The sequence below is a fragment of the Rhopalosiphum maidis genome, chromosome 3 (genome assembly GCF_003676215.2).
Source record: "Rhopalosiphum maidis isolate BTI-1 chromosome 3, ASM367621v3, whole genome shotgun sequence".
NCBI lineage: Eukaryota > Metazoa > Arthropoda > Insecta > Hemiptera > Aphididae > Rhopalosiphum > Rhopalosiphum maidis.
The window spans coordinates 14,218,633-14,236,244 of record NC_040879.1 but is presented as its reverse complement, the minus strand read 5'-3'; the positions used below and the strand labels follow the sequence as shown (position 1 = coordinate 14,236,244).

General features: G+C 27.5%; 1 protein-coding gene across 1 annotated transcript in view; it reads left to right on the top strand.

Annotated features, from left to right (window-relative positions):
- Nucleotides 1-17,612, top strand: part of LOC113559764 (junctophilin-1-like) — a 52,977-nt gene that overhangs the window by 24,699 nt on the left and 10,666 nt on the right. The window contains exons 4-5 of the mRNA XM_026965514.1: nt 9,850-10,014; nt 10,228-10,562. Of these exons, the coding sequence (XP_026821315.1) occupies nt 9,850-10,014; nt 10,228-10,562 (500 nt within the window). The remainder of the gene's footprint in view (nt 1-9,849; nt 10,015-10,227; nt 10,563-17,612) is intronic.

The following is a 17,612-nucleotide window of genomic DNA, read 5'->3' as shown; positions in this document are numbered from 1 at the left end:
AGTAAGTAACTTTTGAATTATTTAACTTTGTATATTAAAGTTAATAACTCAATGATAATATGTTTGAAAAATATGGAGATATATCAATTTGAAAATGTTATTCATTTATATTAATCTAAAAATATAATATAATTTATATATATTATATATACTAGATCCAATATTACATATATTTTATATATTTTTTAATAGTTGTTGAGGACTATTATAGTATTATCCTTAATACAATAATTTAAAAACAACTCGTTTTTAACTAAGTTCATCAAAATGTTCTATACAATTCTTTACTAAATAATGTACAGTGAAAAGGGAAGGTATCTTATTTAAGTAATAGAAGTTTTTATTACCACCAGACACTCCTAAGTATTACAAAACATCTCAACAATAATAAAATAATATTATTACCTTCGGTATTAGAATTTAAATACATTATTATTATTATTTTAAAGTGAAAAAACGAGGATGAGTATCACGCCTAGGGAATTGCACTGTATACAGTCAGTCAGTATTATGCTCCTGCAGGTTTTATACTTATTAAACTAATTAAAACAATCGATATAATTTCCGTTCGCTTAAGATATGATGGAGATAATATATTATTATAGTACGACTTACATGCTCGCTTACTTTTGTTATTCGATATTACTGAGATGTAATAATATTATATGATAATACGCAATGTCTTGTGGAATACGTTTATTTTTATTCCTGTTTATTTCATTCTGTGACCATGACGTGGAGTTTTGAGCGGAAAAGTTTAGTAGAAATTATTAATACTTCAGTTTAAAGATGTATTAACTTCGCTGAAGCACTCCGGCACTAGTATTACATAAAACAAAATAAATTATATATATATATATATTAGAGAATGTGGATTGTAGATTCGATTTTTCAAAGTTTAGAGTCACTTGTCAAACTTTCAAACGTTAAAAGGTATTGATTTTGTGTTGTGTTTCTAGTCGTTTGTGACTTGAGTGGTTTTTTGTTTGTTGGCTTAGTCGAAACATCCACACAGACGGGTCCCGTTGTTGTCTTAATGATTAATATTTGATTTAGTTGAGAACGTCTGTGGTGTGTAAATGGGACTGAAGTCTTTTGAAAAAATATATAAATCGCACCAGACGCAAAGTTGGCACAGTATATATACCGCAACTATCGTATGAAATAAGGATCGTGGGCGTCTCTGCGTGAGTATCCCGAAAATGGTGACGGATCAAAGGGCCATCACTTTAATAATACAACAATAACCGCCTTCCCCTTCCTTTTTCCTCCTTCTATAGTACTCAGATGAGACAATAGCCATGCGTATAATAATTAATAATTAATAATTAACTTCTTTTAAGTGGAAAATCTGACGTTAAGATTAAACACCGACTGAATGAACGGTTAACCAACCGTTGTCGTTTATCGTGTTAGATTGTCATCGTCGTCATAAGTCAAATTATTATAAATTTATAACACTGCGCAGGTACATTGTTTTGGGCGTCGCCCGTTTGAACGTTGGTACCTATTTTTTTTACTCTAAAATATATATTATGAGTTCACTTTTCGGGTCATTTGAGCACGGACACTTTTAATCATAAAGCTACCTAAAATTGATCAGATAATTTAGCCTGTTCAAACGTGAATTTTCACTGATTATTACTAAAATGCGTTTTATAAAGGAGTAATTTAACAATTTAAGTCAAAATTTGAAAATCGTAAAATTTGTAAAAAAAAAATAAGTTTGTAAAATTAAAATATAGAATCAATCAAACTTTAAGTTGTTTCAAATTAACGATTATGTGATATAAATTAAAATAGCTAGCCCCTACATAAATACATTTTGTATATTATTTTATTTTGATATCGAATTTTGAAAATGTTTTGTATTGTGTCATATTAATCTGGAAAAACGGGCAATACTTTTCTTCGTTGTTGATAAATATATTATTGAGTATTATAAATATTTTTATATCAGAAGATGTCTTGTGATAATTTTTTAAAATATTTTACTTGGCTGTTCTGCGAATATTATTTTGTTTTTTCCGTTTCTTACAGTTATTTAAATTTTCTGCCGTTATATAATATGTTTTATTCTTCATGTGTATGTCGATTTTCACTTTTAAATACAATACAGTACCTAAGTTTGATATAATTCGTCCTTAAAGTTGTACTTTACATATCCCCACTAGACATCACTGCGTTTTTCGTCCTGTTTTATCTATACACACTCTACAACTCTCGACTCCCGTAATATTACGTTTAAATAAATAGTGCGCATTAAAATCCATCTAGTGCTCGGGCGGGATAGGTACAAAATGGGAAAGCTCATCATTAGACGTCTTATTAAAGTTATCGTCTTCCGGATTATTGTTATTGCTAGGTGTGAAATTCTGTAAATTAAATTGGTGTCCGCGCGCTTGGATTATATCTACCTACCCGTGCAGAACGAATGATAGCGCCTTACGTCACATTTCATTAATTAAATTTACGATTGTCGATTTTTATTTTTAAAAGTATACCGAATAATCGCAAACGATATTATTATTTGATGATATATGGAAACTCAGCCTCCTTAGTTTCAAAATATAAATAATTTGGTGGTATTTTAATATTATAATATAGGTACAACAATATGTAATGACGTTATTTCACGTGAGTACCTACTAAGAGTATTAATATTTTTAAACCCAATTGTTATGGTTGTTGTAAAATAAGTTGAATCATTAGTGCTAGTTTGCCAAATCTGATATTCTTATTTTATTTTCTATTTATTTAAGTACCTGTTACGTTTTAACCTAACCGTAGTAAAAGTTAGAATTTGATACTAATCATGTATGTTTTGAATTGTTATACTATAATATGCACGTAACGATATGCACGTAATTTCAACACTCTAATTATATGTAAATCGGTTGAGGTGGAACAATTGAATTTGAATTTTGCCCACAATGACCGATAAATGAAAGACATTTTTATTTTTATCTTTTAATTTAATTAGTCTTAATTGTAGTAGCGAAATACTTATAATAACTGATTGGTCATTTATTTATTTATGATGAGTTTATGATTTTATTTTGTTTCTATAATATTTTGCATGTATATTTTCGTTGGTTTTCTCTCCAACATTTGTAAAATGTATATTATGATGTGTTTATTTAAATACTAACCAAATTATTATTGTTGTTTAATATAAACAAAACTTTAAAATTGAAATTGCAGCATATAATATATATAGCACAAATGGAATGGTAATCGCAAAAATTTCGATTTCACAGCAAAAATGTATAGATAATATGAACCATATGAAAAAATATGACTAGATACTATTATGAAACAAAAATAAATGTCAAAGTACAAAAATAATCCGGAAGTAATAAATGCCAAAATAAAAATTGATATACCTTTTAACTAACGGTACATTTTTTAAAAATTGGTTTTAAAAAAAAATCAAAAATTAAATTCAAAATAATTTCATAGCACTATTAAAAAGTTATTAATTATATAAAATTGTGTTTTATGGGTATTTAATAAATTATTGACTGTTAAAAAAGATCCATTTAGTATGTAAATAAAAAAAAACATTAAATGATAAATTAAAATGAAAGTACCAAATATAAAATTATATCGCTGAATACTGCTATGTGAATTGTGGTTTTGAATGAGATTCGTTAGTTGTTAGGTCACTCTAATGGGTGGGTTGAATTTAAATTAAATGATAAATCATTAAACATAAAATGAAAAATTTCAACTAAAGAAGTGCGAAGACCAACACATTATAATATTTCCCATTATTGATTATGTTAAGAGTGTAATTTTGTTTAGAAAATGATAATGTAACTGAACAATATAAAAATATTTCAATACTTATAAGATTAACATTTTTTAAAAGGCAATAAAATAATTAATATTGATTGAGCTAGATCTCTATTTTTAGTTCAAATATCTTATTTTATAAAAATCTGAACGCTTATATATAAAAAAAATATATTGACTACACGTTTTCGATATTTTTCAACTTCTATAAGAAGAAAATATGAAGTATTTTGTATTACATTTTCAAGCTTTTTGAGTGAGAAACAACATTTCTTTATACATAAATCGAAAATTTGAAATATTACAAATAGCTCAAAAGAGTCAAAAGTTTTGAAAATAACATCATGTCAAGAAAATGTTAATACAAAAATTTGTTGAAAGATATCAAGTTTCTACTGATATTTTGCCTTTCTGAATTATAAAAAAAGAAAACAAAATCGATTTTGTCGAAAACGGGTGTGTAAATATTCCTGTTTACCTGTCATTTTAGATTAGTTTTTTTTTCCAATTATAAAGAACAGAATTGCAAATTTTCGATTTTTATTCTCCGAAATTACTATAGCTTCAATATTGACGTTTGGTGAAAATTAACTGGTCATAAACGAGATGATAGACAAAAAAAAAAATAATAAAAAAAACACGTCATTGCAAAACTAATTTCTTCCTTGCTCTGCTCAAAATCTAAAAGATTAAACCGAATTAACGGGAGCTAATAAATGTCAAATATTATCAATTATTATGCAGTCAAACGACAATAATTTTAAACATCACACGGTGATTAATAAGATAAAAATAAAAACATTAAAATATTAAATTATATAGACATTTTTTCTTCCAGTCGACGTGACAGTTTTTATTTACATTTTTAATTATTTTACACAGATCTAGATTTAGGCGACCTAGGCTCTTGTAGTGCAGGGAAAATCGAATTTTAATCATATCGGGTAATAATAATTTATACTTTGCGAAACATAATACTGCCATTGGAGTGCGCGAAAACAATAAGTCGACGGCGGTATTGCTGTACTTGGATTTGTTCTGTTGTAATGAACGCGAACGAAATCGAAAGAGGAGAAAAACCCTTTACACGAATCTCGGTCAAGCGTAATACTTAAGTCATCTACCGCCGCTGACTCAGCGTAAACGCCTAACGATTTATCTTGGCATTGGTCACTCCTTCCTGATTAATTCATGACACAAGCTGGCCGTCGGCGTGTTTCTTGGCTTCACATTTTCAACACTGCGTTCCATTTTCTAGGACGTTCGATTTGCCAAATTAATAACCATCAATCACTGTTGTACTATCCGCGATTCTTCGGGTTTTAATAATAATAATACAAAATATAAAAATAAAAACGATTTGCGTCCGGTTTATATCGTATCGTGAACTTGCTACTAGGTAAACGCATACGGATTGTTTGATGATCGCAAAAAGCTATTGGTATAATATCCCGTACATTTTAACAAAAACAACATTATTTATTTGTGTGTGTGTGTAATTTAAAAGCTAACTTGATTGGATTATACCAATTTGTTATATTGTTTGTATGGAAAATAAATAACAACGCTGTCATTGCCACGGGCGGTGTACGATGGTACGGGATTTCTGTGTTCCGAAAGGCAAATTTGGATTAAAAAAAAAAACGAAAAAAACAAAAAAAAAATACAGAACAAAATTATCATAAGATATTTTAAACTGATATTTTATTTTAACTAACTGATAATTTTTAAATAAATACTACAAAAATAACGTTGTATTATCCCAAGTTTTTTACAAAATAAAAATTAGCATTATAGTTAAAATGTTAAATAAATAACTGCCTTCCATAAAATGTATTATACATTATTGTTATTGTTACTTTTTTTCGTTTGTTTGGTTTTATAAGTTGTTCTAAAAGCATAGTAAATTTCATATCAATCCTATTGTTACCATCGAAGTATTACGATAATATTGTATTGATTGTTTATGTTGTTAATGCTTTAATGTTCAATAATTTCAAACTCTGTCTTAATGAAATGGTATATTGTGGCAGGTACATATAACTGTAAGAGTTTTGATAAAAAGACGAACCTGTGTAGTGTCACGGTTAAGGTAATTTTTTTACACCTGGAAAAATAAAATTCGAATTCGACGAAATCACAGTAGTCAGTGCCGATATATTACTATTACTATTATTATTATCATCATCATCATCATCGTGATAATAATTTTCAACGCACGGGGAATTGATAATAATAGTATTATGATGAAATAATATACGTATATACGTTATTAAAGTAGACTAAAACCAATAATGTATCCACGCGTCGACAAATAATAGTAATTATTGTAGATCTAGCACCCGTTCTGACGCGTCGTCTATCACGGAACCCTCGTTTATATTAATCGTGTCATAGAGACGGCAATGATAATATTATGTCCATCGTCGCTGCGCCCACAATAATATATTATAGGAGGTAGATGTACCTAGTACACCCAACGAAAATCTTTCGAAATTATCGATTAGTTTTTGACCGACCGTTTCAGTTTGTTTGAATGTTTCTGATTTCGGGTCTACAAAAAAAAAAAAATAGTTTTGATGGACCATAGTGATGTTGCTGAACTTTTAAAAATCTACTCAGTTCAATAATATTAACCAAGCGACAGTTTCAAAACTCTCAGTAACATTTGGTATGGTTTACGGTGGATCAGGATTAGTTTTTTTTCTGACCGCAATTTCAATAAAAGATATCAGGTAAGGTTCGGTGACATTTTTCAATGAATAAATTATCACTTGATATTATAATTATTATCAATTTGTGAATAGGAACGATTAGAAATACGTTAATGGTAGTTACATTATAATTAAAATTATTTTGAATACTATTATATAATGTTATATATTATGGATGACAAACATTCGTTAATAGCTTTCATGATTCAACCATAACATTTCATATTTCATTTATTGTGCAGACACACTAACTTGAACAAAAAAAAAAAAATAAAATTAATAAATAAATAAACGATCTTATATATATTTAAATTTCGTTTTTTCAACAATTCCATTAGATGTCTATTGAAAAATATTGAGATGTAAAATAATTAATTTTAAATATAATGTATAATTTTAAGTTCTTTATGTGATATCATAAAAAAAATTTTCTATCATTGAATAAAGGAAAATTCTTCTTTAGGTGATGAAATTATAGTTTTTAGATCTTATGTATTGTAAAGTAGATAAAAATACGTTGTTACGCGGAGGTACATAATATCATGTTTTATAATTAGAAAATAGACCTGTACTTTTGGCGGCTTTGATGCAGATTTAGTATTTTAATTATCGTATTACCTACATAATACGTGGGCCAGTCATAGGGATGTATAGCGTACTTTCTTTGTTATAATGTTGAAGTTAAAAATTATTTTTAAGATGCTCACAGCATATGTATAATATTATTGTGCTGATTGACTACATCATATACAAGTATAATAACTGTGTTATCGTTTTAAATTTGTGTAATATAATTTATTTTCTTATTAAATTTTAATCCAAAACATACAATAATAATGTACATAGATGTCCACCGAAACGTATTTATATGTTTTTAATATCTAAGTCCTTTATTCATATTTTACAATTCATTTAAAATAGTTTTTTTACTGTATTTCTCTTTTGTTTGTGAAATTAAATTTATAAATTTGTCATGAGATAATGTCTATTTAAAACGTTATAAAAATGTATAATTAAATAGTAAGGTTATATTTTTTGATTTTGGATATTATATATTATCTGATTAAAATTACATCAGATGATAATTATCATTTTTTCAGTTACGGGTTTTTCGCGTGATTCTGTATACTTTTGACCATGAAAATTTTTCGTTTTTATGAAATTGTTTTAGATCGCATCGACGATTGAAATTAACTTGTTCTCAAAATGCAGGACTCGAGTCAATATATCTATTGAATTAGAATATCTCATTTATTGTTTATTTTTTTACAAAAAAGTCGTTTTTAATAAAATATGTTTAGCGGGCAGTCTAGTCGACTTTAGTACAATTATGTTTTATTTCCCATACCGAATGCATATGTGGTACGTATTAAAATATTATTCCTAAGCTTGTTTCTCGTAGCGAATATACTAAAATATACGAGTACCTACCTATAACCTATCAATATTGTATTATGTTATTTTCAGCTACGCATGTCAATACCCATTTCACTTCTAACCCGATTACTGGAAGATTAAATTAAAATATTTAGATTACATGGATTATATTTAAACCATTAATGATTATATTCATCAATTGTGAAGTCACGGTTAAAATGTTCACATCGTTTAATCTTGATGAAATCGCCACAAATATATTAATTGATTCTAGCATCATACTCTATTCTCTTCTATTCTCGTACAATATAGAAAGAAACAATAGATTATACCTGTTCACTTCTTAAATTTGATTGTATCGAAGTTATAGTTATTACAGTTGAATATTACATGTATGGACCTATTTTAAAATATTTAAATTTAGACCCATTACACAAGTGCATAACGAACCAGACTTGATGTATGTTTTCTATTTATACTGCTATACGTCGACTTGTTGATTGTCTCAAAGTCTTAGATTAAATTTATATTTTGGCATCATCCTGCCATACTAGAAAATAAAAACATTTATTTTATCCGGATACTTGTCATAATAATTAAATCCTGCAACAAAAAGGTTTATGTGATTATCAAACACATTTGACCTATATCCTTTTATGAAATATTATTATATAAAACTATCGAATCCGTTATGATCAATATCATTGTAAGTACAAATTTTAAACTATTGTGAATTTTAAAAATGTTTCAATCCCATAGAGATCATTATCTTATTATTGTTATTACATTTGATATTGTATATGTATATTTTGTTTCACATTTCATTACATATTTAAATTAATTCCATGTAGATTTAATTGGGAAAACTTGATATGCTTATATTACGATTTACGGTGTTCATGTAATCTTACTCGTTAAGATAATACTGTTCAGATATTTTAATAAATAACAAATAAATAAAAACGGTTGAAGATATTTTTATAGTATTCAAATTATAAATTATATATAAATAGTTTTATACTTGTTAATATTTGTAAATTCATACTTTTATATTATTTAGTTGCAGATATTGAATATTTTTAATAGTTCGGTGTACTTGTAATTTTTTTTTATTTACGACTTATATTTTTTTGCTAAATTCAAAGGCTTTAAAACTATGTTATTTGTTGGTATTGTTTGATAATAATCAAAGTTAGTTTGAAGTAGATTAGAAAGCTTAAATTTAGATGTTGATATATTTTAAAATATTAAAATCGCCGAAAATTTGTCTATTTATCATTTTTTTTTAAATACATTTAGTGAAAACACTACTTTATGTATATATTTATTAAATCAGATATTATATATTTATTTACAATTATCAAAATGCTGTGTAAACTATTTTTAATTGTTTATTGTTTTATTAGTCAATGTTTCTAAATATACACCGTCAATCATTGATACAAAACAAATATTTACGAATTATCGACGTTCTCTTTATTAGAATATATTATATGGTGTAAAATATTTGTTTAATAGCATATCTATGGTGTGCTGGACGTGAAATTACCATCGGCATACTGATGTATGAAGTCCACATTTAACCTATCTATAATGTTGTAAGATATAATATATAGACAGTTGTATAATATTATGCGATGCGTATCGATCCACACATAATATTACCAATATATATTATTAAGTACATAAATTGATATGAATATAAGATAGAAGTGACTCAGTGATTGCACGTCTGTTTACACAATTCACAAAATCGTGGGTTGAAATAACAAACAGTAGGTACTAAAAGTGTTTTATTTAACTCTCGACGTATTTCCCAGACATTTTACCTTCCCCAGAATTCATAGATCTAACATCACTTCGTACTAAAAATCTATCAAATTCGGGGGGCCTTGTAAATTAAATAATATTTTTTTATGTAATATTAATTGATACGCCTCGAATTGTCACTTTTGTAAAGGGTTTCAAAATGCGAAAACAGAGAAGCACCGGTGAGCTGGAGAAGAAGGTGTCGGGAAGCATTAGAAGCACGGCGTCATGTACATCATGGATCAGTACTGGATCATCTCAGTCCGCAATGGGCGAGTCCTACAACACAGACTCCAACGCCAGCTTTATCGTTGAGGTACGTGGTGGCGGTGTTTGCGAGCCTGCGTGGTGGCTCATTTTTGAGGGGTTGTAGCGACGTTTGATGGGTGAGAGGGGATGACGCAGTTAGTGAGTAGAAGAAGGGTAATGCTAGGAAGGGTTTATATATTGAAAGAGTGGTCTAAAATAGCGTTTTTTTTTTTTTTTTGTTTTTAATGAAATATTTTTGTTTTTGAATTCCTCGCCGCAGGACGAACACATGGACGTGAACACAACGGAAACGTACGTCGGGGAGTGGAAAAATGACAAAAGGTCTGGATATGGAATCGCCGAGAGAACAGATGGGCTGAAATACGAGGGCGAATGGTTCGCCAACAAGAAATATGGTTATGGTGTGACTACGTTTAAGGACGGCACGAAGGAAGAGGGCAAGTACAAAAACAATGTCTTGATTACATCTCAAAAGAAAAAACACTATTTCCTCATGAGGTCAGCCAAGCTCAAGGAACGGATTGAGGCCTCCGTAAACGCAGCGCACAGGGCGTCGAAAATCGCGTTGCAAAAAGCGGATATAGCAATATCTCGGTGAGTTGGGTGTCGTTTGAATGTGTACTCTGTCCGTACAAGTGTTAGGGAAAAGATAAAGCGATGCTAATGAATTTAATAGTAGCACCTAGATTTATGTGGTGTGGCTCGAAACTTTAATTTTTTTTTTGTCAAAAAGTATCTTAAAAGTACCTTTCCATCATCCTAAACAAATTGAATGCAACACGTCATCCATATGCACACAAAATTATTTTACGGGTAAAAATATAAATCTATATATATATAAGTACAATAAGTACATAAAAACTACGTATTATTATATTATGCAGTTCTTATTATTTTACAGTATAACCACGGGTAACTAAAATAGTAACCGAAATAATAATAATACAACACAAAAGTTAAATGGTCAATATTTAAAAATCAAAATATCAATAATTATTAATTTTTATTAACATTTTATTTGAAACATCATAGTAATACTATATAGGTAGATAATTAAGTATTAAAATAGTATAATCTACTAAATTAATTTACAAATCTCTGCATACACTAATAATTATGTACCAACATTTTATAATTGACTTTTAGAATTTATAAATAAGCCATTATATATTAATATATTATATTATCGAAAACTATAAGCCATTTTAAAAAACAAACTTAACAAAGTCCTTATCTGATTTTATTTTTGAAAACTGTGATGACATTGTGTAAACGAATTGCACATAATTGCAAATTAGTCTTTTGAATTTAAAAATCAATTTTTTTCATTGCGAATTTAAGTTATTTTTTGGCATGAGTGATTTTTAGCTTACACTTTTTTAACGAATTAATATTATTTATACTATACTGAATGTCCTCGGAGTGACGAAGTAGACTTCTCATTTGAATTAATATTATTCTCGTCAACCTCATCAAGCATATTGGTATTATATTCAATAGACGTATATGTCCTTCAGAAATATGTCAGTGAGGACATAGGCCACGTCATGTCCTCATACAATATTAAACGTACTGATTTAATATTGGTTGGTGTTTTAAAATAATCACCTGGTTTGGTTAAATTTAATCTGCACTGTGGTTTCTCATCCCCAGCTGACAATGATTATTATAGGAGTTTCGGATCACCGAATTTTGCGTGGCTGCAGCAGGCGGTGGCCTGCGCGAGCGTAATAATACGAACTTTTACCGTCACGCTTTCGGTGCGAATCCTGAAAATAATTGACGCCCACGTACTAGAAACAGAACGACTTGATCCTTCCGCGCGTGTGTACATCGCAATCGCCGCCCTCCGGGTTCTCTGCAGTCGTGGTCCGTGAGTTAAGCGACACTGTCGTTTGGCAGACTCCAGGGCACCGGATATGCGGCAGCATGTTGACGTCGGTTTAGTTTTCTTCGCGTATATCTTACAATAATATTGTGCAGATACACAAAATAAACTAATCACATACTTGTTTCTTCTTTTTTTTCCCCTTTCCCCCTTTTTTCTCCCTTTTTTCCTTTCCTTTTCCTTTGAGTTGTTTATTATTTTATTAAAAAAATTGATTGTTTCAAAAATCGTAATCTCGGAGCGTGCAGTCATCTTTATAACACCATGGCAAGTATAGCAACTAATATTTATTAATACCACTTTTAAATAAATTGATGAACACTTTTTTTTTCTAATGATATGAATTTTTTATCGTGATTAATTTTATTTTATGGTTAATAAATTAAGAAGTGTCGGCGATAAAATTGAATTCAATTTTAATAATTTTTTAAAAATTTAAATAAATCAAAAAAAAAAAAATCAGTGTTCATCAATTATTTAATTGATGATAATTCAACCATATAAAAAAAAATTGCATTGACATTATTCGTCAATATTATATTATTTAGTTGTAAGCAAACATAATAAAATGTATGTTTAAACATTCTTTGTTTGATAACTTTGCAATGCTCGATTTATTAAAAATCTTTTTATGTATTTTTGGCCAAGTATATTTTACTATTTTAGGTTTCAATTTTTTTTTAACTTTTAATATAAATGACATGTTTAATATTTGTAGAAAATTTTGAAGTTTTTACAAATTTTACATAGAACATATTTTATAATTTTAAGTTGTATACCAATATTTTCAAAACTACCTACATGATTTTATTTATAAATCCAGAAATATATTGTATAGATTTATTTTAGTTTTACTATGGAAAATTAATTTAAAATGCACGAATTACAAAAATTTCTCATTACACTTACATAAGGATTTCCTTATATTACATTTAATAACTAGACAACACTAAACACATAGTAAATAGGTACCGATCATTGTGTGTTTCATAGTTCCGCGATGGTCGTTTTGTTAAAAATATTTTTTATGTATTGTTAAGTAAAAATATTATAATATTTAAGTTTTTTTTCGTTTTAAATTGAAATGGGGGTTTTTTTTTTTAATATTGTAGAACATTTTATGGTTCGTAGGACAATGTATACTAGACTTTGTAATTTAAATTTTTATTTCAGTATTTTTTATGACTACCCACCAGCTTTTATTTATGGATCCAAAAATAATATTTTATTAGTTTATCATAGTTTTTGTATGGTAAATTTAAAATGCGCGAATGTGATCAATAATATATAATGTATATATATGTTTAATATATTGCATTGACAGTAAGGATTTCGTTATAGTATTATAACTAGTTGTATGACGAACACAAATAATAATCGAAAATTGTTTCACAACTTAACGATACTTGTTTCATTAAAAATCCGTTTTACATATTATCAACTGAATATTATATAATCAAACTACCTATTTTAGCTCGTTGTTATTTTGATATCGATTTTAATGGTATATTTTTAAAGGTTTTTTGAGAATTTACACTAAAATTCACAATTTTAAATTTTATTTGATATTTTTCATAATTACTTACACGATTTTTGTTTAAGATTCCATAAAATATTATTAAGTATAGGTTTATAATACAATACATTTCACTTGGTACGGTTTTTCATGATCAGATTGTAATTAGAAATTTAAATAATATATTAAATCTAACCATTCGAATATCTAATTCGTAATAGTATGTGGCGGAAGGAGTAAAATATAAATGGTAAGAATTTTAATTCGATATTAAATAATTTTTTTCTTTTTAGATTTAAAAAGTATATAATACTCAATTAAGTATACCGTAACTATTTTTTAAGTAATTTTCATGTGTTTTTCAGGCCCTAGTCATCAATATTTATCTATTATACGTATTTATAACTATTGATCATAATTTATGAAAATCAATATTGTCATTATATTATTTATTTAATTTTTAATACCAATGAGTTTCGTATGTTATTTTTTTCATATACGAATCTCTTGAGATTTGAGAGTATATCTATAATGCTAGGTATATATTTTCAACCAAATCTTGATAGTATACAGCGTATAATAAATAATGGTATAATATTATTTAATGTTTTCTACGAGGAATACCGATGATAATAATATGATGACGAATATTATAATAATAATAATATATACCCACGAAACTAGTAATTTTCTTTTGCCGCTCGTCCGACCGAACGACGACGCTACATTATCGTTTTATTGTCGACCGACGACATGATGGGCGTGTCCGCAGAGCTTTCTACCCCTATCTCTAACTATTATAACCACTTCAGAGCAAATACATATTTTTCACATAGATAACTAATAATAACAAGAATAAATTAACTAGAAGTACTAAGGAGTTCTTCTTTGATTTCGTATTTATTTCACATAGAAATATTATTACTTTCACTTTTCTATTTTTTTAGCCGACTACGTATACGATTGCAGTAAAGACTGTAACCTTTGTACAACTTACCCAAATAAATTCGTAAAGATGTTATTGCGTGGCTGAAATTAATGACACATCTACTTATTATCACTTACTGTATAACGATCTCTAACTATAAGCATATTTTTTGGCTGACTTATAAAATATTATACTCTTATCTAAATCAGGTTTAGTAGCTATAGGAAGACAGTTGTTTTTTCAAAATATGTTACTGTTTTTAAACAACAATTAATATATTATGTTTGGAAAACATTCTAGGAAAAACACCATTTTGTACAATCCATTTATTTAGTAAAACATCATTGAAATTCTCAATATCATAATAACTTTGTACATAACGACCAATAAGCGCAATCAACAAAATCTATTTCAATAAAACGTCTAATCGTGCGCCTATAATATCTCAATGCGCGTACGCAGTCGAATAAATTTTCACGGGATTCGTGTGACTTGCACGATCATATTATTATTAATATTATTAATCTCTTCTCGTCGGTCAATCATTGACCATACCTACAATATATTATCGTCTGGACGGCGATGTGCAGCGGTATAGGTTTCGCGGCTCCTAAACCGTAGACCACTCATAATTTTGGTGCATTTCGTAATTAGAAATTGTATGTTTCCTAACAATATAATAAATTTTCCTTTCGTGTCCACGCGATCAAACAACGTCGTCGTTATAATGATAGTATCTTCGTTGAAACGATTATTGTAATAGGTATAGTCGAATAACTTGCACAGCTCATTGCCCATAATATTATCACAGGACGACAATGATTGCGTGGCAGATATAGATCTGACCCGACACAATTCGTTCATCCGATTAAACGCACATTGTATATTATAATTTATAGCTTATACATTACAATGTTATAGTAGGTTTGCTGCAGGTATTTCCGATTTGTTTCCGATCGCAGTTGCGTAACAATATTGTACGCCCTTGTGTTCTACAGGCCATAATAATGTGTTTGAGTATCACCTTCTAGGTCCTGTCGGTATTCTGTCCAGCCTGTTAGTAATTGTATATTTATAGTGTCTGAATCGAATTCGCGAGAACCCGTTAATAACAAAGTTGCCATTATTATAATATTATGCGCTTTTATTTAGAAAAACAATATCTAAATAATGTTATAATTAATTATAAGAAAATAATATAAATTATATTATAGTCACACATTCATAAATATATTTTTATTAATAATAATGTAACAAAATATTATCAATTTTCAAGATTAAATGAAAAAGTCCAACACGGAGATGCATGTTCAGTATTTAGTGTTGAACCCTTCTCTAATCTTCTTATTATTGATCAAAATAACTAAAAATTTAGAAGGCTATCTATGTAATAGATAGTGTACATATATCTATGTAATAGCATGATTTGTGTCGATGATGTTATGATAGTGAGAGAATGCTTTAAAGAAGTGAACGAGGGATCAGAATTTAAAAAAAAATAACGTTTTAAAAGATGGGACTATATCTAAGTAGGAGTAAAACTAATTTTATTTGATTGTGTATTTTTTTGGAAAAAGTAATAGAAAATTGATGAGGTAAGACATGTGATGAAGACGAAGAGGGTTATATGTGTGAAATGAGTAAGTTCAATTAATTAGGATTGACGGTACAAAATAATCAAAATAATAGCAGTTTTTCGGATAACGCCAAAAATAGGATTTTATGTAGATTTGTTGAATAAAGAATAAAATTTAGATTTTATAAAGTAGTTACCTATGGCACCAGTAATTTTGTATAGATATAAATTTTGGACAGTGGAAAATAAATCTTAAGATGTAAGATATAAAACTCTATAAAAGTGTAGTATAAAAGTGGCCAATTCCATAAAGTTAGAAGAGGAATACGAAAAAATAAAACGTTTATAAATAATATTTACTAAACATACAAAGAATTCCAAATAGAGCTTTTATGTATGCCAAACCTATTATTTGTATTATTTTGTATATTTTGTACAATTTTTTTCAATATTTGTGTAGTTACATATTATATTTTTCATAATTAAATCTTATATATTTTTATAGAGTTATATCAAAAGTTTAAAATATATTTATATTTCACTTAACTTTTCTCATACATCAGACTTTTTAGTGACACGTATTGTATAGCTTTTCGTCAAGCTTAATCTATATATTTCTTATAATTTACACAACACATATTCACTGCTCAATCATTTCTCATCAGATCCATCATAGGTAATCAATAAGTAATAAGCATAGATATCAGAATTGGATGAAATAAAAAACAAAATACAAATATGACGTAAACATGTAAACATTTATCAAATAATATTAAAGCCATAAAATTACCATAATAAAAAATAACTTTTATAATTAATTTTCATACATTTCGTATAATAAATCAAATATTTATACTTTATAATAAAATGCAAACAAAATAAATACTTAACGTTAAAATTCTTATTTATGAAAATTAATATCAATTTGTTATGTTTAAAAATAACAAAAATTTTTTTATCCAAATTAATAGCTCAAAATTTGAATCGATTTTTCTCTTAAAATTATTAAAATTTGAAGTAAATTATCAATAAAAAGTTTTTTTTAAATAAGGCAAATTGTTAAAAATTATTAAAAAATACAATACAAAAATGTATCAACTAGACTCATATTTTATTAAAATATATTTTCAATTAGGAAAGCATCTCCATTAATTGTTAAAGTTTAAAACAAGTTATACATTTCCGTGCCTAACGACTAACAGACTATTAAAATCTTTTAGTATTTCAGAAAAACAGTCATAATATTATTTTGTTTACCTGAATATCTTAATTTTGAATTACTAATATGCGTTCACGTGTTGTTTCTACATCTTACATACAATATACTATGATTAGATTGAAAATAAAAATGTATGTATTTTTATTAATTGGTCTGAAATATCCACGTGTAATATTGTAAATAATTATTTGGAAAATATTGGTCTTTGTGAATAATTACTATCACGCTTCTATTAAATTAAAGTTAATAATACGTAAATTTACTTGAAAAACTCAAATTCTGACGTACCTATAATTATGAAAGTATTTTTTAGTTTTCTTAAGTCTAGAAAACAAATGTTTTTGAGGTTACGTTATCACATGAAATATAAATAACATTTTATAAAACATCCAATGTAATAGGCGTATAATATGATATAATATTATGTGATCATACATCAAAAATGTACTTTAAAAATCACATATGATATCATATCCACTTTGCAGTTTCCATAATAAATAAAGTCATCTTTTCGTCG